The 25715-nt window shown below is 41.8% G+C and overlaps 2 protein-coding genes across 3 annotated transcripts in view; one reads left to right on the forward strand and one right to left on the reverse strand.

Annotated features, from left to right (window-relative positions):
• The window catches only part of AGAP2 (ArfGAP with GTPase domain, ankyrin repeat and PH domain 2), a 99175-nt gene extending 93612 nt beyond the window's left edge, over window positions 1–5563 (forward strand). For both annotated transcript variants that reach the window (XM_032210935.1, XM_032210936.1), the window contains one exon: window positions 878–5563. In XM_032210935.1, coding sequence (XP_032066826.1) covers window positions 878–1084 — 207 coding nt within the window. In that variant the 3' untranslated portion in view covers window positions 1085–5563. The remainder of the gene's footprint in view (window positions 1–877) is intronic.
• On the reverse strand, window positions 4791–16425 carry TMEM106C (transmembrane protein 106C). Its single transcript, XM_032210937.1, has 8 exons — window positions 16227–16425; window positions 12575–12791; window positions 10348–10411; window positions 8842–9001; window positions 8607–8747; window positions 7875–7918; window positions 7124–7177; window positions 4791–6195 (listed from the first exon to the last, which is right to left on the reverse strand). Exons 2-8 carry the CDS (start codon window positions 12756–12758, stop codon window positions 6063–6065), a joined length of 780 nt encoding a protein of 259 aa, XP_032066828.1. The 5' UTR covers window positions 12759–12791; window positions 16227–16425; the 3' UTR covers window positions 4791–6062.
• Window positions 16426–25715: the final 9290 nt, after the last annotated feature.

A 25715-nucleotide genomic window follows, 5' to 3' on the forward strand; every position in this document is an offset into this window, starting at 1 on the left:
GAAGGGCTGGGGTTTGAGGGAGTGGCCTCCACGAGGCTGTTCCATGTGGATGGCTGGTGCATGCAGGGGGCATGGGGCATGTTCCCCCCCTTCCCTACAGGAAATGGCGGGGACCAGCTTTGCATGCGTTTAAATATTTTAGGGGAGGGCTTATTTTAGTGCATGCTCAAAAGCCCAATTGGGCTTATTATTTGGGGAGGGCTTATTTTTGGAGAAACCAAGGTATTCAAAACTGAACAATGATGTGGTCTCCCTCACCTCCCAAACAATCAGCACCTGCAGTGGGTTTTTTTAGCTTACAGCCTAGCCGCATCGTAACAACCAACTCACGCTGATCCTCCAATTGAAAGTCATTAAGCTCCTTCTGGAGGTATAGAAAAAAAACATTGCTTGTCAGAAGTTAGGAACAGCCATGGCATTGGGTGGAAATTTTACCCCGTCTTTGAAAAGACTGGTACTGATGGAGCTAGAGAGAACTGGAACAGGTGGGGGTGGCAGGGGGAGTGAAGTGAATGGTCTGTGTAGCTTGGTTTTGTTTAATTTTTTTCTGCCTTTGAGCTTGTCTTAATTCCTGGTGACTTTTCTTGGCAACGTTTTCAGAAGTGGTTTGCCACTGCCTTCTTCCTGGGCTTATATGACTCAACAATGTGTAACTTGAGGGAACTATAGAAAAAAGTATCAAAAATAACAAGGGCTGGGGAAGAGAATAACCCTTTTGAGAGTGGCAGTGGCTGCAGCATATTCCACTCCTTACTGAAGCTCTAGATTTCCAGCTTTCAGATGAAATCCAATCATGTCTACACAACAGCAGAACACAACAGACTTATGTTTTGGAGTTTGTAACACTAATCCGTCTTTTTTTCTCTCCCTCTCACAGTACGGTGCTGACGTTAAGGCCCATGATGCTGTGGGGCACACCGCACTCTTCTACGCTCGCCGAGCAGGAAGCCAAGAATGCATTGACATCTTAATGCAACATGGTTGCCCTAACGAAGGCTACAGCACTATTGCCACCCCAGGCCTGCGCCGGAAAAGCAGCAGTGCCAGCATGGGAAGGACCGAGGCCCGAACTGCCCTGGTGTAGCATGCCGGGGGGAGCCTCTTCCCCATCCCAACGGTGCCAACAAGAGTGCAGTGACTGATGCCTCCTCTCCTTAAGGAGATCCCACTCCCCTCTGGCACCTGGACTGTAATGCCAAGGAGCATAGATCATGACTTGTGTCATGCAGAGGCGGTGGCGGCTCCCATCCAGAGCCTGGCTTCAGTGGTTCTGCTTGGCATAGGCTGCCATCACCAAGACTCACAGCTCTCTCTACTGCCAGGCCTTGAGCTGCTCTGCTGATATCCTGGGCAAACAGCCGTCTCTCCAGACAGGTCATCAGAGAAAGCCTACAGGGAACCGAGAGCAATGCGTCCCAGTATTTGGAGTGAATAAGAATTAGGACCTGGGCTGACGTTGTCGTCTTCCCAATTAAGACTTTGGGAAATGAGAGGGACAAGGGTTTACGTGGGGTCAGCTCCCCTTTTCTTTCTGGGTTTATAAGTGTTGAAGGCGAAAGGTAAATCAATATTACTGGAGCGGTTGGTGACTGAACTACACTAACCACTTCTATGGAGCCCCAAAACATGACAATACAGGGGGGGCGGGGGGGAGTGTTGAAGGGTCCAAGAGCATTTGTCACAACAATAGCACTGAGGGAAGAAGGTTCAAGAGGGAACCTTTGTGTCACTTAATGTGGCTTAAGTGAACCCCTCTCCTCCTCGTGTTAGGGTACAGGGCTTAGTGGATGCACTTGAGCTGTGGCGCACTAAAGGGGTTGTAGGCCAGCCTCCCTCATTTCTAGGCAGGAGCGTGTACAAAAACAAGAGTGAAGATGTTTGCTCAAATCCAGCGAGGACGGGCATGTGGAAAACATGCATTTCATGGAGAAACCTGTTTCCATTATTCAGTTTTCCTTGCCCTTTCAACAAATTGGGTTTTCTCTTCCAGAACGCCGACTCTTTGGGGCATTTTTCTTTATCCGAGAGAGAGAGAACATATTTTTATTTAGCAGACACAGCTCCTAATGCCTGTTTTGTGAAGCGTTTTAATTTGAAATGTCGTGAGGCTGTTGTGAAGCCCACCCGCACCCGGCCTGTCCAGGTCGAAGCGGGTGAGGCTGAATGAATTAGGACACCCATTAGCAGCAAGTCTCCACCTATTGCCTTGCCAGACCCCTTTAGTCTTAGACTCAGGATCACCCTGCTATCACTCGGAAACACCAAGCACACTCCTTCTTGAAGCCACACTGAAACACATTCCTTCTGCTAACTTTTCCTCAGGTCTGGCGCCAGATCGTTGCACTGAAATAGCTGTTATGTCTTACACTCTTTCGAAGGCCCCAAGCTGCCTCCTTCTCCTTAGAAACCTTTCCACTCTTTCAGGTCGTTCAGAGGAGGTGACAAATGGTTGAGGCAGCTGGTTACGGGCCAAGAAGGGGGCTCAACCACGGTGAGGCAAACGCTGGGCATCTCTGAGGAATTCAACAAGGCCATCTTTTATGGATGCTGAGCGCTCCTCCTGAAGCTATAGACATACTGAGCAGCCAGAGGGGGAGTTCTTCCAAAGCAACACAGAGCCTGGCTGTTAAAAAGAAGAGTCATTTTTTTTTAAAAAAAGAGAAAGAAATGAAGGAACATTTGTAAAAAGCTCCTGTCTTCACTCCTCCCAGTATTATCTCCCCTTTCTGACTTTTGTCCTAGTTTATTGCTTCATTTCGAGAAGGATAAAATCCTTCCCACTCTTTCTTCTCTTTCTGGTTTGGCAGCTCTCCTGGTGCAAGTGTTTACAGGCCTCGCCTCCACTGTTGTGGCAGGGGCATCTGTGTGGTTGTGATGAGTGATGTGGTCTCAGGCTTTATTTCAAATCTGTGATCAGGGTAATGCAATTAATCCTCCCTCCCCAGTGTGGACAGACCTGGGCTGGAGCGGCCGTTACAATTGCTGCCTCCACCCCACTGGCCTCTGGTCAAACCCAGCCTGATCTCATTCCTCTGGCCGCTGGTTTGTACCATGAGAACTGGACGTGCGGGCAAAGGGCACAAGCCCAGCCAGGCCACATCACCTCTTAAGACACCTCGGGCTTTCTTGCCCTTCTGAATCTGAACAAGTTCTTGAATGTACTGGCGATTGTGTTGCACGAGATCCATGCCCCTTAGCTGTCAAGATGGAACCTGATAGGCCTGGCCCCAAGAGGATAGTTAAAACACACTCACATTCTTGCCAGCTTCCCCACGGCATGATGGATGAGCATGGCAGGCTGTTGGGAAGGGAACTGGCTGTGCATCCTGGCTTCCGAGCACTTTGGAATCCAGCCTTGAGGGTCAGAAGAAAGCAGGGGGCACTGATCCGTCAACACTGAATGTAATTTATGCTTGGGGGGGGGGGGGGCTGGCAGTTCAGCACAAGTTCGTGGGAGAGCCTCTTGTGCAAGCCCCAGATTTGGGACTCGAAAAGTAAGGTGGGTGGAAGTGGGGGGGGAGGGGATGTGGAAGTGCCAGAGCTGATATTATTGGCCCTGTGCAGCTGTTGTAATCTCTTGGATTGTACCTTGTAAGTATGTGACAATGTAAGAAGATGTAATAACAGTGACTGATTATTCCTTCTTGTGATAGCTTTCCAGAGTTGGATTGCCAAGTGGGTGGGAATATTTCCGTTGGGGTTTTTTTTTCCTTCTCTTTTTACAGCAGCAGCAAATAAGGAAGAGCATTTAGGAGAAAGTAAATGTTGCCTCCCCCCTGGAAATTACTAATGCTGAGGAGGAGAAGAGGAGAAGGAAAGGGATAGCAACGGAGTTTGTAACAATTGGTCAAATGCAAGCTAGGGACATGATATTCAGGTGATCTCAGAAGCCTTGCTATGTTCCCAGGAGACCACAAGGAAGTGACAGTACTCTTAATTCTCTCCACTTGATCATCTCCTTGCCTATCTTTTATCCCACTGCAACAAAATCTAGTGTTTAATATGACAGAAGTAGAAAAAAAAACTCAGCATATAGATGGACAGGAAGATTCCTAAGAGCATTTGCTTAACTTGTATTGCTTTGCCCCTTATTACTTAGCTCCCGTTGGTGTCTTGCTGTAGTATTATACAGAGACAACTAAGCACATCTACGTCCATTGAGATCTTCATCCACCACATTCTCAAATGCGTGTGCTGCATGATAAATACTTCTCCTAGCCATTCTCACCTGTTCTTGCTATCGCAATGCCTTCGTTTGTGAACTGCTGCATGAATGGTCCATTGTAGGAAAACCTCAATTTAACAGACGAGAAGGGAAAGGGGGTCTGTTAACTCAAAATGATGTCAATTTCCATCCATTTACACTGTTTGTGTGACACTTGTCCAGACTGCTTCAGAAATGGGCTTTTGTCTTGTTATTTGCGGGGGAAGCAAAAAGAGAAACGTTATCCATCGCCTCATAAGCCTGCTGAATTGAGGTTTTACTGTATCTTCATTTAAAGTATGATAATTGGTGATCTGTAAATTAAGTTGGTAGATAGGAAATGTGGTTAAAACAAGTAGATTAAGACTTATTTGGGGGGAAAATGCCACTGAGCAATAATCCATTACAGTTACAAGTAGTTGTTGGCTTCCTCACCCTAACAGGCTTCATACATTCAGTGGGTTTTATTTGCAGCTGCTGCTTAGTGTCAGTCCTGAAATGGCTCCTTCTGTGTCTCCATTAGCCCCTTAAAATAAAAATAAAAAATCCATTTTGATAAAGAAAAACCAGAAGACTCCTCAAAGGGGGAGATTTAAGGGTTTATTCTTCATTTTAGGAATCCAGTCTGCCAAACTGAAAAAGTACAGATTCTAAATGAACATAAATTCCCCCATCATTGAAAGAGTAAAAAATAAAATTTAAAGTTTACTTCAAGTTTAAATAGGTTTCTTTTTCTTCTTCAAGAGACTGTAAGAGATGAGTTAGAATGCTGAAACTTTTAAAGTGCTATAATTGGTATTTGAAAAAAAAATAAGACTATTTCCTATAGATATATCTTTGCCCAATTCCAATGTTACTTTTTAAATGCATATCCCACACTAATCTTTTTAAGAAGTCGTACTACACAGCAACATTAAGATTAATCTCTTTTTGTAGAAAACCAAGTATTCCCACCCCCTACCAAAATCTGCACAATCAAATTCTTCTGTGCTAATAATAAAGGCCAGCTAAGCCAGTGTCATCCCAATTCAGAGACTTTGGAGATCCAGTTTAAAAAGTGCTCACCACTTCTGTGAAAACCCGAAGAGCCCTTCCACCATGCTCATTCTTGTAGGCAAAAAAAAAATCAAAGTACTATAGATTCAGCAAATGTGATAATTCTTAATTCAATTGTGTGCTCTTTAGAATGATGTGTGCACGGAAGTATGAAAGTCATAGTAAAAGTTGTATCAATGAAAAGATACATATTTATAGGGATCTCACATATAAAGAGTGCAACTTGCTACATTCAGATGTTTCAGTGGGACTTATGCGATACATATTCTTGGTTTCTCTGACAATAAGACAAGAGTTTTAAAGAGTACACAGAAACCTTTCAAAATTATTTCCCTTTGTACAATAGGACAATAGCTCCCTTATTGGTAATAACCACGTCAGCAGGCCATTGTCTTCAAATATGTTTCATAGTTAGTAGACTAGCCAAACATTTTTAGAAACTTATCCTTTCTTAAATTTTAATGGAAAAACTTGTAAACATGACAAATCTTATTCAGAAGCTAAGTCAGTCAATGAGGGATAACAAGAAAGGTACAAACTAACATCTGAAGAGAAGGTGGGGACTGGGATTAAACAAATCCACTTCAAATCAGCACCAAGGCTCAGCCCAACTGTCCGTGAAAAATTGTGGAACGAAGGCCTCATTCCCAGCCCTTTCTTTGTGCCAAGGGCTAAAACAGCCTCTTCTTTCTCCTCATAACAAAAGACACAAAAATCCCATCATAAGTTACAAAGTAATGGAAGCCAGTTGGTTAGGATCACCAGTATATGTAGCTGACTTAAGCTGCCCTTCTTTTGAGCTTCATCTCCTAGAGTTGGGGGCTAAGGGCCAGCCAGAATGGTCAGCTGTGAAGTTGGCGCCACAGTCAACGTAATTGTAGGTCTCCAAGGAACTTTGAGATGTGTGGCCAATGTAGGAGATTTTCACTGAAGTTCTGAAAGGCAGAAAGAAAAAGAAGAATTTTGTTTATAAACCAAAAAGTAAGTGGAGTCCTCACAATATATACCTATACTGAAATATTAAATTATGGGCCAGAAGGTTTATATCATTCAACATACAAATACAGCAGCTCCACACTGGACAATGCTCAAGTTAAGCTGCATTCAAAAACCATCTGCAAAGTTCTAGGGCAACATTGTACGTATCAATAAAACTATCTCCATTTAACATAAAGGAGAGGGATGCTACCACAGCATCTTTTGCCATTTGCCATGGAGACCAAATGGGGTAGGAATTAGAAACCAACAAGATCTAGAGGGGCACAGACTCCTCACCTCGTTTAAATTTCCTGTAACTCCACTCTTCTCCTTCAGAAGCCCAGAAAATTGTTCATCAAAATACAAGTTTGCTAGGTAAGTGGTCAAGTTCAAACAGTAATCTGGGACCTACTCACATATAAAAAAACCAACAGACCCTCTCTCTGTTCCTACCAAACCTGGGTTATTCACCAGGTGTTTTTATATTAAAGCAATCAGATAAAGGCCCCCATAAATGTGGGAGAAGAGGAGTGTTCAATTTTTGGAGAGACTTTTATTATGTGTTAAAACTAATCCAGGATATATGTAACAGTTTGTCTTTTCCAGTTGTTTTTTTAAAGAGCGAGCAATAATGCCAGCTTTAAAAAAACACAACTTCCTAACTTCCAGCTTTCCCAGCTTTTGGCAACTGCCATTAAAAATCAGCAGAATTATTAAAGGAGGTTCTGGGATTAAGAAAATGTTTTTCTAGTATTAGGGGACAATCACCAAACTAGTTATGAATTTATATTTAGAAATATAAAACAGAAAGGAGGAATGTTTTCAAATGTGTTTCTAACCCAAGAGATACAAAGATTTTTTTAAAAATCCGTAAAAGTTACACACCTCATAAAAATCACAATATTGTGCACTCGGATCTTTGGCAGCGTGCAGAAGAAACTGAAAGGGAAAATCACAAAATCTTAAAATAATTTAGAAACTAAATGACACAAGCAATCTTGAAAACTATTATTCTATATCCAGAACATAGTATAGACAAATTTAACCTTGAGCAGATTTTATTGCCAAATCCGTTTTTAGCTTTCTTTACCATAGGTTATGGACTATTTTTTATACCTATGGCTTTTGTTAAATCAGTCACAATATAGAGATACCATTTCAGGTAGAGATACATTTCAGTAGAGATACCTTTTAACAGTAGCATATTGATACAGCAACATCTTTTTAGGAATAAATTTACTTTTGGAACAACTAGGAAAATATTCTACACATACTTTTCAGGCTATTTAAACAATTAAAATATATTTTAAAAGGTTGGGTTCTTCCAGTGATTTGAAGCAATGAGAAAGATTGTGGCTTCTGATGATACTCCCATTTTTGTTTCTTTTAACATGGAAGCATGCAAGGAAAAGTTTTCAAATTTATCCAAATGGGAATAAGAAGGGATGATACTTGGAAACGTAGAACACAAGTGAAGTCTTGCACATAAATTATAAGCCTAGAAGGAACTGCCATAGATCTACTGCATATATAAAATAGCTGAAACTTTATTAGGGAACCTAGCAATGGCAATTATCTCACAGCAAATATTCTATTTCTTCATTAACGTCAAATGCCAAAAACACAAATTACTCACTACACATAAGGTCCACCCATTTCAGCTTTCATGGTGAAATTTACCTGGAAAAACACAGATTGTGAGTTAACTATAAGGCAGCAACAGTAAAGGACTCTGAAGCAAACGTTTGCTTCTTCACACAGAGGTTGCCGTAGTGGATGGTGCCAATCACAAAAAAACCTCCAAACAAACAATGAGGCATTCAGATTATCTTTCTTTTTTAAGGGGAGGGCAACAATAAATAAAGTCAGGCATTGCATTTTTTTTCAGAATAATTATGGGATCTATTTTAAGTCAAGAGACATTCCTTATTCATAAATTTCATTTTTAAAAAATGTAGAGCTTGTCATCTGAGAGCACAATTTTGGGTGGCAATAGATATGAACATTTTGGACTTTCCAAGTTTCCCATTTATTGACTTTTCAGTAAAATAATTTAAAAATACATCTCATATTACAAGGAGCCAACAGAGGAGTCCATGGGGACACTGGTTCTTTCAGGAGCCAAATTGCCTTTCACTCTTGAGTTAGCTAGAGCAGGTGTTCCCAATCCTGGCAACTTTACGACGCGTGAATTTCAACTCCCAGAATTCCCCAGCCGTCATAGCTGGCTGGAGAATTCTGGGAGTTGAAGTCCATGTGTTTTAAAGTTGCCAAGATTGGGAGCCCCTAAGCTACAAGATTATCTGTTCTTACCACACCTAGCCCCTCTCTCCATAAATCTTAGTTTCATGTAAAATAATTGCCATACCAGCTGGTCACTCAGTGGCTGGATACGAGTAACGTTGTTGATTTGTTGGGTCCCAACCACAGTGTTCATGTATTGCACCTGACTGGACAAGTTGGTCACTGCTATAGAATAGAAATTGGAATTCCGGATCCGAAGGGTGGCCTATGGACAGGAGAGAGGAAGGAAAACTGCTGAAAACAATTTTCCAGTTACCCTAGACATCTAACTTTATGAAGATTAATGTACTGGACCTTACCGTGATGGAAAGAATTACTAGGGAGTTTTTTTCATCAAACCAGACTGTAACCACCTTGATGCCATTGTCATCCACAAGCACTGAATGTGGAAAAAGAAAGAAGACCACCAATCCTGATGCTAGAAGACAGAGCAGCACTGACACAGAGACGTAGAGTTTCCTGCAGAAGACAAGGCCAATAGTTCAGGCAATTTGCAGTACTCAGGTCCTGCAGGCAGATCTTGCTATATATTGCAAAAGATTCCATGTTCTACTTAGCAATAGAACTAGAAGACCTTCCACTTTAATATTTAATTCATTAATGCATCTCAGCGTTGTATTATTGTTTAACATTTGCAAAATTCTGAGACTGCATTATCAGACGTCATAAGATCTAGAGAATGATCAGGGGAATCTACTCAGCCATTGTAAGATGCATCTTAGTTTTTCTGGGGACGCAAATCAAGTTCTGACAAAATATTTCATCCTAGCCTGGAAATAGGCAAATATGTCAAATACTTTTTGTTCCCCGAGACAATTTTGGGCAGGGCTGTATACAATCTTAAGCAAGAATTAGATTTCCTATGCCATGACTAAGACGTCAATTGATTTCTGAGTATAATTTTTAAAATTAAAGGTAAGCCTCTATTTTAATATTTCTGTAACACACTACTACTTTTAAAATTGCTTTAGCTATTCTGATCATCTTCAAATAAGATTTCAGTGAGGAAAATGATAATCATAACCCAAATTCTCAATTCCACTTCTTAACAGCCCCATTCTATGTAACATAATAAGGGGTACTGAAAACTGTTAAGCCAGTAGCATGCGAAAAATCATCAAGTTCTCAGTCCTGCTTCAATTAAAGCAGTGTTTCTCAACCTTAGCAAGTAATCTGAACTTCCATTTCCAGATTTCACATCTCAGCCAGCATATTGGCTGGGGAATTCTGGGAGTTGAAGTCCAGACATCTTAAAGTTGCCATGGTTGAGAAACTTTAATCTAAAATATTCCCTTCATGAAATTCCATTCCCAAAAGTAATGCTTCCCACTTCAGTCCTTGAAAATGTCTCTCCCCATAGACATGTCAATCAATATTCTTCGTTGTTCAAGGGCATTTCCACATTTAAGACTTAAGTTATTTGAAATGATACCTACTGAAAATAATCATGAACAGACAGATAGGGAGAGGGGGAGGGAGGGAGAAAGAGAGGGGGGGGAGGGAGAGATGTTTTAAACTGCTGAAAAAAATGAAACATTGCCTTCCCATTAAGATGCCAGAATTCACTTGGTAATTATAGGGACAGACTGAAGACAGCAAATTATATTGGTCATTTGATCACCTTAAGTTGTAATCCAGAAGCACCCAGATATTTTAGAGATTAAAATGATTTCCAAGTATTCTCAACTGACATGGGTGGGGTTGGAAATACAAGTTGCTTTTCAGCTGAATATTCATTTGTTTCATGCCCGCTCAACTTATATACGTTACACAAGACTAGGAATTAATTATTCCTGTATACTTACGTTCTTTGAGGTTTTAATCTTTGATCATGATATGGAATCAAAGCAACCAGTTCGTTAACTTGCTCTGCAGACAAAAACAATAATAACCATGAGTACCAACCTCTCTGTGTCATGGTGAGATAGGACCATTTTTAGAGTCTTACTTTAAATGCAGTGTGAGTGGAAGTGAAGAACACGTCATTTAAAAAGTCACATTTTTGTCTTCATACCAAGAAAAGACAACATGTAACAAGCTTAGTAAAATGCAGGAACCTCTCTGGAGCACAAGACTATATCTTTCTTCCAAGGGATTTTTAATCTAAATAAACAGATGGTAATAGCTTAAGCAAGATTTTCTTTCATGTGGCAAAAATGAATCAGGTCTCTACGCCACTGTCTCAGGCACCAGACAAAAGATATCGCATCTAATCTCAGCAGCAATATAAGGTTAACGAGTAAATCTAGGCTGGTTTCACTCGTTGTGCTAAGCTGTAAACCACAATTTACAAGTCCAAATTAGTAGCATTTCATACCACAAGGAAACCATGCCTTAGTGCAGAGGTGTCAAACTCAAGGCCCGGGGGCCAGCTCCAGCCCATGGGGTGCTTAGATCTGGCCCGCGGAACCACCCTGAAAATAGTGAAGGACCGGTCCACAGTGCCTCTGCCAGCCAAAACTGGAGCTCACAAGGGCCATGTGTGGCCTCCTGAGCTCTGTTTTCACTGGCAGAGGGTTGTAGGAGGCTGTCACAGCCAAAAATGGAGCCTGGGAGCCCATTTTCACTGGCAGAGCACTCAGGCCACCACTGGTGCCCCGCAGCACAAGTGATGACAGGCTGGCCATACCCACTTTGGCTACACCGCCCCGGCCCTCCCGAGGTCCTGATGCGGCCCTCAATGAAATCGAGTTTGACACCCCTGCGTTAATGTAATACGTAAACCAGATCTGTCAATGCAGGAGGAACTTGATTTCAGGCAGATTAACCTCAAGAGCATTAGTAATTGTATGTGTGATTGTAGCAACAAATGGGGGCAGAGACGAAAAGGAAGAGAATCGAAAAGATTTTATTCATTTATTCCTATTTAGATGGCCACACATCTCACAATCACATGATTCTGGGTGGCGTACAACAAACTTCTAAGCAATATTAATATTGTTAATATTAGAAACTTTAAAATTGTAAAAGATATGACAAAATTTAAAAGAGGTCAGGTGAAGAGGACATTTTAATTAACCAGGAGTCATTTTAATATTTTGCCAGTCCCCTGGATGCCTAGGCCTCAACCGGTCTTGAGGATGTCCACAAAGTTAAAAGGGGAAGCCAGCCTTACTTTGTGGCAAAGGGGATTCAATAAAGTAGATGGAGGACACAGCAGAAAAATCCTGTCACTTACGACCAGTGGTGGGATTCAAAATTTTGAAAATTTTTACTAACAATTCTGTGGGCGTGGCTTCGTGGGCGTGGCAGAGGAAGGATACTGCAAAATCTCCATTCTCTCCCCACTCCAGGGGAAAGATACTGCAAAATCCCCATTTCCTCTCAATCAGCTGGGATTTGAGAGGCAGAGAATGGGTGGGGGTGGGGCCAGTCAGAGGTGGTATTTACCAGTTCTCTGAACTACTCAAAATTTCCGCTACCGGTTCTCCAGAACTAATCAGAACCTGCTGAATGTCACCTCTGCTTAGGACCCATCAATTAAACATGACCCACAGGATGAGCAGATGTAATTAGGCAGAGGAAGTCTCTCATATAACACAGCCCCATGTCATGTAAGTAAAACAATGTGAGATGGAACAAATTTTCAAAACCAGGCCCTGAAGATTATACTAGCGATATTATAGAACTCTATAGCAAAAAAAGATGGCGAGAGTTCTGTCCTGAAACAAAATTCTTCAAACAACCCTAACCCCATTATGTCATCATTCCTTGTGTCAATCAAGGAAACGAATGATAAACACCACACAAAGGATTCCTTGCAGAGCAAACAAGTGGTTCAATACATGCAAACCAAGCTGGATTAAAGAGATAAGCCCAATCACAGAACAGAAAGGAAGTTTTAAATAACACCCATTCATTTGACAAGAAAGTTGTTCTTCAACTGTTATCATTACACCTCTAGGTAAAACATGAAACAGCAGCAGGAAATGGCGAAGGTAGGAAGTGAGGAAAGAGTGGCATGCTAGGACCATGAAATGTTCATGTCCAAAAGGACTCACCAATCAAACAAAGCAGGGCACATAAAATTACCTGTGGGAATGCAGCCAGTGCCTTGGCAGGAGGGACAGGTGATGCTGTCTCGTCCAGTGAATTCAACATATGGAAACTTGGCAATATCTTCTTCTCGATCTTTATTGGTCAATAAATCCTCATCATTCTCTTTTTGCCTCCTGGAGCAATAGTTACTTGAGTCCACAGAATGGAAACACCCCATTGCAACTAGTATCCAGGGTAACCCCACATGAAACTATAAGTAAAACAGAGGAGAAAAAATTACACAGGAGTAAGAGTCTTCCACCATTAGCACAAATTTCACATGGACAACACGGTCTTAAAAACGTATGCCTTCCAATAATCCAAATTCTAAAGGAAAACATCCAAAAAGATCTGCGACCTATACACAGGATGTGCCTTATTTATTTTAATTTTTGGGAGGGGGATTCACAGTGGATTATGCTAACTAAACAAGAGAAGTGATTATCACTGTATTAGAAGAGAGGGAGGTAGATATTCCATTTATCCAAGATTAGCCTATTCTATAATCCTAGTTAGGAACAAGATAAGCATTAGAATGGGGAAGGACACCCATTGCTTTCTAAATATTTTGGACTATGGTTACCCATAAGCTCAAGAGAGCATTATCAGAATTAAAGTATCTGGAGAGGCCTATATCTGACTAAAGATATACTTCTGGAGCCAGAAAAAGAAGATACAAGAACTGTCAACCAGTATCAAGAATAAAGATTTTATCACATTATAGAAGTTCCCATTTTTTTTCATATGTACACCATTTAATAGTTGTACAAGTTATAAAATCAGTGGATTTTGATCTACATGAAATGATACAGCAACTGAAGTGAGTCCCTTTATGAACTCATTGGATTTGTCTTTGAGGCAAAGTCTAATGTTCAACTCTCCTTTGAGGGAATTGAAAGTGTTTTTATTTTCTTGAGAAACCTTCCCTAAACTGGTGTACTCCATATATTTAGTTAGTTATAGACTGCCAAATTGGGAAATGCTGCTTTCAGGCAGGCTGTCTAGGACATGCGGCAAGAAGGGGTGATGGTGGTGGTGGAATGGTACACTTCTGAGTTCTCTTCAATAAATGGGATAATTAAGATAATTAAGCAATCTTTGGAGGATGGCAGGCACAGCTGAAATTTGAGGAATGTGTCATTGGTGCACCCTTGCTCATGATCTTACCTTCCAGTAAGTGGTCCTCTGCTATTACCTTTTTCCCTCAACTTGGTCTGTATCATCCAGTTTAATTTCCTGTCCATTTTTCTGGGAAAGTAGACCTACTATAAAGCACTATGCTTAACTGCAATCACCACCGTTTTCTTTTCAAAGGACTGCAAATCACTCTGGTATGAAATGAAGCTGAGGCTTCACTGCATGCCAAATTCTCATTATTGTATTGTATTCAAGAACAACACAGGTTTTGAGGTGGAAAAATATGAGTTTCATTTTAGGTTTTGCTGATTAGATGGATTTGTTGTCCCAGAAACGGCTAGTATATATGATTATATAAGAGTAAAAAGTTGAGGGATTTATGTTACTACCTTATTCTACTGCATCAAAAGGAGTTGGAAATTAATGCTTGTCTTTTTCTTTTCTCCTTTACTTTTTTCTCTTCTCCTTTTCCTCCCTATTCCACCATTATTTTAATTTTTGTTTGTACTTTTTAAATATTATAATAATCTGATAAAATATTTAAATTGGGAAAATAATTGTTCTGAAAGTTAATCTTTTTTTTTAAAGTTAAAATTGGATGAAGCAAGACATTTTGATAAATACTAAGGAAGGTGGCTGCTAGGTAACTACTGAGACCACTATGCCTACTTTTGGATTAAGCTCAGCTTTTAATACTTTTAATAGAAAAATAACAATACCAACATTTTTAGGGAATGTTCTCTATTGTAACTCACCTTTAAACCAGTGTTTGTCAACCTTGGCAACTTGAAGATGTCTGGACTTCAACTCCCAGAATTCCCCAGCCAACTTGAAGTCCAGACATCTTCAAGTTGCCAAGGTTGACAAACACTGGTTTAAACCACACCTCTATAACAGTGCTAAAGCAGTGCTAATTAGTCATTTTTATTTAAAGAAAACTCTAGCACTGAGGCTGAGCCCAAAATATAAATTACAGTGCTGTGTTGCATCAAAACAACGGTACAGGCAATAGGAGGGAAAGTTCATACCAAAGGTGTGACCAAAATAATGCCATCACAATGCAAAGGGAAAGAGTTGGGTGAACAAACAATCTGCATGTGGAATTCTGCAACTTGGGAGTTGCAACTGAAGAAACGCAGCTGCTGTGGATACAACAACACAGCTTCTATTGCAAAATGAATGAAGAAGAAAAACCACATTGGACCCTCCAATCCAACACTCTCCCGCTTTGCCCTCCAAAGTAAGACAAAGGGAAGAACCAGTCCATTCTTCTGCCTGCAAAACAATACTTGGATTGTAAACTTCCCCCATTCCCCCAGTTAAACCCGCCCACTGCATCACTGCAGGAAAATTTAGGACTACAATTGGCAGGGACTACAGCTATCAATACTTCACAAACAATTAAATGTTCCACTGAGGGAAGTAACCAGAGACCGGGCAGAATTCCAGTAAGAATTAATTTCTTCCTAAATGCTAGCACTGTTCCATAAAATGCGCTTGGGAATTCCATCACCTCAGCTCTGGTCTCCTCCTGATACGTTAGGCTACAACAACCTTCATCCTCAGAGTGGAACAACTACTATGGTTACTAATAGAGGTAGTATTAGTTTGATTTACGACCACAATTGAACCCAACACTTCTGTTGCTAAGCGAGACCATTGTTAAGTGAGTTTTGTCCCAATTTTAAGGACCTTTCTTGCCAGGGTTGTCAAGTGAATCACTGCAGCCCTCAAATTACTAACATAGTTAAGCAAGTGCGCCTTTCCCATTGACTTTGCTTGTCAAAAGGTTGCAAAAGGTGATTGCGTGACCCAAGGACACTGCAACCGTCATAAATATGAGTTAGTTGCCAACCATCTGAATATTGATCACATGTCCACAGAAAGATGTTTGCAATGGTCAGAAGTGTGAAAAATGGTCCCAAATCCTTTTTTTCAGTGCCGTTATAACGTCAGTCACTAAATGAACTGTTGCAAGTAGAGGACTACCTGTAATAATAGCAATAGCACTTAGAGACTTATGTACCACTTCACAGTGCTTTACAGCCCTGTCTAAGCGGTTTACAGAGTCAGCCTCAATCTGACCTCGGTTAAGATGTTAAGGCTGAGTCAACCTCCGCAGTATGAGCCTCAACATTCAGCCATAACACTGAGTGGAGAACCCCCATCCCGCTCCTGCAGCCCTTCTTGTAAGCCACCGTCCTACCTAACAAGGATGCTGTGAAAATCTACCAGAAAATCTTGACCTCCTTGGAAGGAAGGAAGGCTCAGGGGCATATAAATAAAAAACAAACCCAAGCGTTGCTTTCCAGTCTATGCAAACGGACACAAACGGCCTTTAAGGACGTTAAGTTTTTGCTGTTGCGACTGCTACACCCACCGTCCCTGTTTGCCTCCCCCCAACTTAACTCCTGGGAGCCCCTCCTTGCTAGTAAGTAAACCAGCAGCCCCCCTCCCCAGTCTTTCATTGCCATCATTAAACCTTAAGTCTCCCGCCCCGCAAACCAACCTGCAGCCGCCGCACCAAACTCTCTCACTGCGGAAGCCGCTCTTCTCTCTTTGGTACGTGGTCGCTACGGCACCTCATTACGTCACCGCGCGGAACTCCCACTCCCCTCCCCTCCCTCCCCGCACCTTTCTCAAAGCAGCAGGACCGACGCGAAAGCGGCCAGAGAATCGCAGCCGCGGCGCCTGCTACCGACTGCGCATGCGAGGCGCGGAAGTGTGGGCGCGGGGGCAGACTGTGTTCTTAGGCGTGCGCTGGCCGTCGGAGCTTTCTAGTCACGTGAACGCTGCTGCCTGCGGACGTGACCCTCGGGCCTTTCCCTTTTGTGTGCGTACTTTCGTATGTCACGCTAACCCACCGCGGGCGATGGCGGCTGATTCCGCGCAGTAGGTTAAAGCGCGATTGACCAGTAACGACGGCGAAGCGAAGGTCTTTTAAGCGCCTCGTATAAAGCCAGCTCATCATCTGAAGCCGCGGGAGACCGGCTTATTCGCGGTTTATCCACCGTTTTGCATGAAGCTCGCTCGCCATCCTTGATGTGACTAGAGTTTAGTTGCTGCAATGCCCAGAATGTCTGTGGCGATTCTCAGTCATCCAGGTCATGGTTGTCCCCAAGGTGCTTTTTCAAGAGGCAACTGGACTTTTTATTTTGAAGACGCTTCGCTCCTCATCCAAGAAGCTTCTTCAGCTCTGACTGGATGGTGGAAAGTAATGTTTTTTTAAAAAAAAAATTTAACATTATCTGAGTTGGAAGGGACCTTTTAGGTCAGTAATGGTGAACCTTTTTTGCCTCGGGTGCATGCGTGTGCTATTGTGCACGCTCACTTGCCCACCCCTATAATTTAATGCCTGTGCCGTGCCCCCTGTGCATGCGCACGTGACACCCCCACACTGCCTTGTGCATGCGAACATGGCTTTCTTTCAGCCTGGGGAGGGTAAAAACAGCCTCCTTCATTCCCCGGAGGCCTTCAGGAGGCAAAAAACGGACCATTTTCTGACTTCTGGTGGGCCAGGTAGGTCTGTTTTTCACCCTCCCTAGGCTCCAGGCTTTCTAGGAACCTGGGAGGGCGAAAAACAGCCCAACACGCAAACTGGAAGTTTGGGAACAGACTTCCGGTTTGCGCATTGGGATGGGAAGCCTCCAGAGGGCGAAAATCAGCTGGCCAGCATGCGCATGTGCGATGGAGCTGACAAGGCAACACCTCGCATGCCCTCAGAAATGGGTCCATGTGCCATAAGTTCACCATCATGGTTATAGGTCATCTAGTCCAATTCCCCCTCAAGCAGGAGACCCTACACCATTTCTGACAAATGTAGCCCAATCTCTTCTTGAAAGCCTCCAATGACGAAGCTCCCGCAACATTCGAGGGCAAGCTGTTCCTTTGGTTGGTTATTCTCACTGTCAGAAAGTTCCTCTTTATTTCTAGGTTGAATCCCTCCTTGGTCAGTTTCCATCCATTATTCCTTGTCTGGCCTTCAGGTGCCTTGGAAAATAGTTTGACCTCTTCCTCTCTGTGGCAGCCCCACAAATATTGGAGCACTGCTATCATGTCTCTCCTGGTCTTTCACTAGACTAGACTTCACTAGACTGGTGGGAAATGCAGAAAAGCCCTGTTACCTAGGATGACCTATAAATATAAATCCTTCCATTTCCCTCCATCCAGTCAGAGATGATGAAGCTTCTTGGATGAGAAGCAAAACGACTTCAACCAAAAACAAGTCCAGTTGCCTCTTGAAAAAAAGCACCTTTGGGACAATGCCCAGAATGGACTTCAGGGTATTGTTTACTTTATATAGCCAGACTTCCGTTCCATCCCACATCTAAAATAGAAATAGTTTTATTTTTAAAAGTCGGAAGTTGCCAGTTTGGTCTAGTGGTTAAGGCGCCTGATTAGAAACTAGCAAGAGACTTGGTTTGGGCATGAAAACCGTCTGGGTGACTTTAAGGCAGTCACTCTCTGTCTCAACCCAGCCCACCTCACTGCATTGTTGTGGTGAAAACAGAAAGAGGAAGGAATATTAGTTACATTTGCTATTTTGAGTTATTTATTAAAAAAATAATAAAGAGGGGCTATAAATAAACACCATGCTAAAGGACTCCATTCTGACTTTTTAGGAAAAAAGAAATTAATAAACTGGTGGTGTCCCCTTGCGAAAAATTCATTCTAGAAATTATATAGGAGAAAATTGACAGCTGTCATCCTGCATTCTAGTAAACTAGAATCAACGTGGGGTGACATATGATTTGCATTTTGACTGCTTTTGTTTTGTTGTTGTTCTACTATTCCCATAGAACATGAATGCAGCCCTGCTGAAAATTGTTTTGAGACTAGGCAAGCCACACAGTAACTATTTAACAAATTCAACCATAATATCTCAGAATTTGAAATATGCCTAGAGATCTAAAAAGAACAGGGGGCCACTGTTTTAGCATGTATGATCACAGCTTTTAACAAGTATGTAATGGCACTAATATGCTGCACCTGTTCCATGCCCTCCCCCAGATGTTCCAAGCATTCTATTTGCTGCTTGTATAAGACCCAGCATTAATTTGACCTTTGTTTGCAGTAAACAATCATTTGGGTTTGCATGAAGAATGAATCATACTTTTAATTGCATTGACTAGATTTGTGTGAAAAAAGGACTTAAACTAATACACTTAGCGTCTGTTGCCCCTTCTCCACAGTCACTTGATCAGAATTGGGGTGCTTGGCAACTGGCATTTACAACTGTTGCAGCATACCAGAGTCATGTGATCCCTGTTTGTGAACTTCCCAACCAGCTTTCCATGGTCAGTGGAGGAAGCTGGATTCGCTTAATGACCACATGATTCATTTAGCAACTGCTGCAAAAAAGGTTGTACATTCAGATGTGTCTCACTAAAGAATCACAACGAAAATTCTGGTCTCAGTTGTGGTTGTAAGTAGCTCTACTAAAATGATGTTGATTTGTTTATGGCTCTTCATGCGTATATGGGACAGGGTGGCTCAGTGGCTAAGACGCTGAGCTTGTCCATCAGAAAGGTTGGCAGTTCAGTGGTTTGAATCCCTAGTGCTGTGTAACCAAGTGAGCTCCCATTACTTGTCCCAGCTTCTGCCAAACTAGCAGTTTGAAAGCACGTTGAAAAAATGCAAGTAGAAAAATAGGGGCCACTTTTGTGGGAAGGTAATAGCGCTCCGTGCACCTTCAGCATTTAGTCATGCCAGCCAATGACCATGGAGATGTCTTCGGACAGCGCTGGCTCTTTGGCTTTGAAACAGATATGAGCATCACCCCCTGGAGTCAGGAACAACCAACACATATGTGCAAGGGAAACCTTTACATCATGCATATGTGAAACAGTCATCTTGCTTTCTCTGATTCTAGCTAAAATCTAAAATCTGTGTTTTGCATGGTAATTATTTCTTAAACAGAGGTTTGCTAACTCAGTTATGCAAGGAGAATGTGATAAATATACTCCCATTCTGCTAGTACTTCTCTAGCACTGATTCAAAAGACAAAAATATGAGGAGAGGAGAGACAGACACTATAATATATAACACAATATATTATAAATGTATTTGTTTCTCTTTTGTAAGATTTGGCAAATTTAGCATATTTTGAAAGGATTAGTTTTATACGGTAATTTCAAATTTAGCAAGTAGTGTTCACTTACTTGATAAATTCTAATCCAGTAAATTTAACTGAATTTCCCTCATCTGAATCCAGTGCTACACCACTTGCAGCCACTGCTTCCCACTATGATAGTTGGCCTGCCTTATGTGTGCGGAAATCTGTATATTTTAAATTTTCCTTTAAGCCAACATTTTAGATACCTTCCTTTACATTATGTAAAAAAATAAAGCAGACAGGTCAACTAAATCTTTTTTTATGTTGGTCCTTTCAGATGTCTTAGACTGCATCTTCCATCATCTCCAACCACTATTTTCACATACGGACTTTGGGTGATAGGAATTATTGTCCAACATCCAAATTAACTTAGATGGTTTTACAAAGATAGTTCTATTAAGGATTATTCCCTACAATTCCTAAAACTAGATGAAGAGAGCTCAATTAAACAAATGAGTCAAAATATTATACTCATTCAGCAATTCTTTTGGGCTAAGAATCACATTTAAGTATGTTCTTATTTCTTTGAGGGATGCTATGAATGGAAAAGTATTGCAGCGCAAGCTACATTATATCTCTTAGTGAAACTGAGTGTCTCTTTTTTTTCTGCGCTTGGATTTGGGGGGTTTCATTATTGTTAGCTGTGTTGTAGAGCTTATAATACAGGTTTTTCTGTGGTTCACACCTCAGAACTGCATCAGCCAAATTTAGCAGCATGATCAGGCAGCAGAAAAACATTACTGCATCCATCCTGCTAGGGGGAATTAAATCCCACAGCCATCACTTCATATTCCCCAACATAGATTCCCCATATAAGTCCATTTTTTCCATTCATTCATTCACCATCCAATTGCTGGATCTCCATCTCTTGCTCTCTTCCCCTATCCAGGATTAGATAAACTGCCTGGTTATAACAAGTCACTCATTAAATAAGAGCTTTACCATAAGATATCTCCAATTGAATTCTTGATTGATTCCTTTATATCTGTCACCCCTTGAATAATCCAGATAGGAAACCAATATAATGAGTGCTAATACTACCTTTATTGCAAAGTTACAATAACAGAATCTTGCAAATACGAAACACTTCTCCCTTCCCTTTACTTTAGGGAGAACTAGGGTTTTTTGTGAGATGCTTTCTCCACTTCCATTCCTGCTATGGGTTGAGATATTTGTTATCCAATTGTTGTCCTGGCTGTATTTATTTACCACTATCTCTCAAATATTGCTCAATGTTTTAGGCAAATCCTTGAAAGTCATTCAGTAATCCCAATGAACTAACTATACTCATTTATTTATGTTGTAAATGCAGATATTTTGTGCCACTGATTTCTTCTATTTTGTGCCATAGATTTCTTCAAAGTAAACTACTTTTATAATAATCACATTGTCATGTTGAGTGGAAATTTTAAGCAGCATAATTTCAACTTCTATCCATTCACCAATTGCCTTAGAAAGCATGAAAAATAATAACCAACTTGCCTGCCCATCTCTAAGAATTACCGTATTTATCGGCGTATAACACGCACCGGCGTATAACACGCATCCCCCATTTTAACACAAAAATTTGAGTAAAAATTTTTTTCATTAAAAATAAATGACTTGGAAGCTCGGAACTTAATGTTGGATTAAAATTTATAACATTAGAACATGAATTATAACATTAACTCCTCAACATAAAGTGCCTTCCTTCCTTCCCTCCCTCCCATCCCTTTCTTTATGTTTTCTTCATGCTTTCTTTTCTTTTTCCTCTGCTCTTTTTAAATCCCCCCCCTTCTTCTCCTCCTCTACATTTAGGTTGGATTAGTTTGTACAATGGTCATCAAACTTCTGAAGTAAAAATAAATAAATAAATCATATTTAAGAAGAAGAAGAAAAAGGAAGACGTTTTTAGTTAAGTCAAACGTTTTAATAAAAGTTTCATCTTTTAAGATTTGTCCAACACATCCAATTGTAACCTTAACAGTAAAGAATATCACCCCAGCTGCTAAAGGTTCAACCAGTCTGAGAACCATTGAAAAGACAACAGTGCAAAATCCAAAAGACACAACTTCCTCACCGCCATTGCTTTGGTACCAAATCTTTGAGGAAGGGGCTCCAGAAAGAAGGAGGAGGAGGAGGAGGAGGAGGAGGAGGAGGAGGAGGAGGAGGAGGAGGGAACTAAAGAGAGCTTTTACCGAGTCTGCGCCCCACAGCCAGGACTGTCCTGGCGCCCCTCAAGCCGCGTTTCTTCCCCGCAAAGCCCTTCGGGCAACCCGAGAGTTCCTTTTGGCGCCAGAAGGGCTTTGCAGGAAGAAACGCCGCGTTTCTTCCTGCAAAGCCCTTCTGGCGTCAAGCGGAACTCTCGGGTTGCCCGAAGGGCTTTGCGGGGAAGAAACGCGGCTTGAGGGGCGCAAGGACAGTCCTGGCTGTGGGGCGCAGACTCGGTAAAAGCTCTCTTTAGTTCCCTCCTCCTCCCCCTCCTTCCACAGTCTGTGTGACGCTGCCGCCAGGCTGAGAGCTGCCGCTGAAACAAGTTTGGGAAGGTCCTTTGCAGGCAGCCAGTTCTAGCTGCCTGCAAAGGACTTCCCCACGTTTGCTTTGAAAGAAACCTCTGCGCGGGAGTTAGAAACCTCTGCGCGGGGGTTTCTTGCGGCCGCGCACCTTAGAGGGAACAGTGGACCCGGCGTATAACGCGCAGTATCGGCGTATAACACGCAGGCAGGGTTTCAGCTTACAATTTTAGTTTTAAAACTGCGTGTTATACGCCGATAAATACGGTAGTAGGAAGGCAACCGGAAATGAATTTATATCAGTTGTAGTTTCCTTACCTTTCACTAGATGGCTCCAGATGCCAGGGGAAAGCCTTTGAGTAAAATCAGGCCTTCCTTTCTCATGTATTTAGTTTGGTCAGATGTTGCTGAATTCCAAGTTCGAAAATTGCCAGAATGGCCAATGTTGAGAAATATAACATCTAGAAGGTTCCCATGTGCACCCAGAGATTGAAAGAAATGGATATAAAATACAATTGTATCAGCTATCTCAGTATCAAATGAAAGATTTCTTTCTTTCTGTCTTCCTATGTAAACAATGTAAATAAATAGTGAGTATCAGAATAAACACTGACATATATCAAAGGATTTTTCCAGGGGTGGGCTCCAAAAAGTTTAGCTAGGGGTTCTGTGCCCGGTTGCTGGGTAGACATGGCCATGGTGGGTGTGGCCTAGTCAGCCTCCTGCACCATGGTCGTGGGTGTTTTTGCCCTCCCCAGGCTCCTGAGATTTCCTTGAGCCTCCAGGAGAAAGAAAACAACCTCCCCAGGCTCCAGAGGCCCTTTGAATAAAATGGTCTATTTCCGGCCTTCCTGAATTTTCAATAAACCAGGTTTTCGCCCTCCCCAAGCCTCCATGCGCACTCTGCACTTACCTGCATCCAAAACAGGCTGCATGGAGACTCCTGGGGTGGGCGGGGCCAGCAGGAGTGGGATTTTGGGGTTCTCCAAACTGCACAGAATCTTAGCTAGAGTTTCTCTGGAACCCCTGGGAACCCCCAGCAGCCCATCCCTGGGTCTTTCTATTCCTTGCTACCATTTTTAAACTGAAAAGGGATTGCTTGTTTATTTAATTGATCATTCTCAGCAGCTATTCTAGGTATATTGTATAATTATGAATGAAACTATGAATGAAACAATAAGGCAACAGATTGCTAAAACATAACAAGAAAACAACAAAGCAAGCTATACACCATAAAATGTAGATCAATAGGCAGGGTCACAAACCACTCTGACCCAAGGCCTGATGAAACAGGTGTTTGTGGCTTTCTAAAAACACAACAGGATTGGAGCCACATAGATGGAGTGGGAATACTTTTCCAGAGAATATTGTAGTGGCATTGATCACAGAGGAGGGTTTTCTCAAGTCTCACAACCGCTTCAATGTTGGACTTAAAAGTGTTCTAATCCTGCAAGAACTTACTAGGTGGGGAGAAAGAGCTGAAGGAGGAGGTTATTTCCACAAATATCTGGCATTAAGCCACAAAAAACTTAATAACCAGCACCTTGATTTGCACCCAGAAACCAACTTGTTACCAGCGGAAGTGTTATGTGGAAGCAATATTTACTATCATTACTTACACCACTGCCTTCTGGACCAGCCCTAGTTTCTGAATGGTTTTGAAGATCTTTGTTGTATTTGTGTCTGCAGCAATTTTATCAGAGGTGGTATTCAGCAGGTTCTGACCAGTTCTGGAAAACCAGTAGTGGAAATTTTGAGTTCGAAGAACCGGTAAATACCACCTCTGACTGGCCCCGTCCCCATCTCAGCTGATCGGCTGAGTCCCAGCTGATCGGGAGGAAATGGGGATTTTACAGTATCCTTTCCCTGCCACGTCCACCAAGCCACGTCCACAGAACCATTAGTAAAAAAAATTGAATTCCACCACTGAATTCTTTGAAGCAGGTTATTGTTGGTCTCGTTTCCCAAGCAATAGATCTAAGAAGTAGCCAGCTTTAAGAAAGACTGCAGGATTGTTAAGCCTGTTCCTTTACGTGTGCAAAGAAACAGTTTAATCATATGGGCAATAATAACTGGAGTTATAGTAGCAGAAAGCTACTATTCTATAATCATTATAGCATTAATATAGTTTTGCTATCATAACCTTTGTAGTAACTTAGATACTTTTATTATGATGTCCACTTTTGTGGACTTGAACCAACATCACAAAATGCAAATTTTCATTGGACTCAAATTCTGTATCCTAATCAGTGTTCATGCACCTTTCCTGTACAAATTTGCTGCACTGCATAGAAAAAGATGCTTCCATCCCCATGTTTGGTCTAGTAAAACCATTTATAAAGGGGCACATAAGATAGTCCCAAGGTGCTTCAGTTTACTGAACATACTTAGTTTTTCTTTTCTTTTTTCAAGAATGATCTGATCATGGACGAAAAGGAAAGAAACGAGAGAAACCAGTATAAAAATATAATCATTCACAAGAAGAGAAAGTAAATATATGTGTCTCCTAAGGAAAAGAACATAATTACAGAGGGGTGGGGGAGACTTGGAAGCTACTTGGACTAGAATGAAAAGAATTACAGAATGTGACAGAAATGTGTCAGAAGTGGTGAAAAGAGGTGTTTCATAGACTGATGAAATGGAAGAGGCTCTGGATAATGAGGAAAAACAGACATTAGAGAATGATGGCTACAAATATGAGGAAAATAGATTGTGTAGAAAGAAAACTTTAGTTGCAATGCATTTAATAAAAGAGCAAGAATGGTTGAGGTTAAAAGAGTCAAAGAAAATAGAGAGTGATTTTGATGCTGGCTGGGGGATTCTTGAAGTCCACATATCTTAAAATTGCTAAGGTTGAAAAACACAGATGTGGAGTAATGAGCTCAGCTGGAGTGTTGAAAATAGGAATACATGGGAAAACTCAAAGCTATCAGGAACACTGAGTTCTTTATGAGAATGGCTTGTTTTTCTGAAAGGTAAGGTAGAGATAAAGGTTCCCCTCGCACATATCTGCTAGTTGTTCCTGACTCTAGGGGGTGGTGCTCCTCTCCGTTTCAAAGCCAAAGAGCCAATGCTGTCCAAAGACGTCTTCGTGGTCTTGTGGCCGGCATGACTAAATGCCAAAGGGGCACGGAATGCTGTTACCTTCCCACCAAAGGTGATTCCTATTTTTCTAGTTGTATTTTTTACATGCTTTCAAACTGCTAGGTTGGCAGAAGCTGGGACAAGTAACAGGACCTCACTCCATTACGCAGTGCTAGGGATTTGAACTGCCAACCTTTCTAATCAACAAACTCAGCTTTCTTAGCCATTGAGCCACTGCATCCCTTTAAAATCAGTAGCTGGCAAGAAAACATCTGCCAATCTCTTTAACTTGAATAGGGCTAAGATG

Source organism: Thamnophis elegans, chromosome 2 (assembly GCF_009769535.1).
Source record: "Thamnophis elegans isolate rThaEle1 chromosome 2, rThaEle1.pri, whole genome shotgun sequence".
NCBI classification, from domain to species: domain Eukaryota; kingdom Metazoa; phylum Chordata; class Lepidosauria; order Squamata; family Colubridae; genus Thamnophis; species Thamnophis elegans.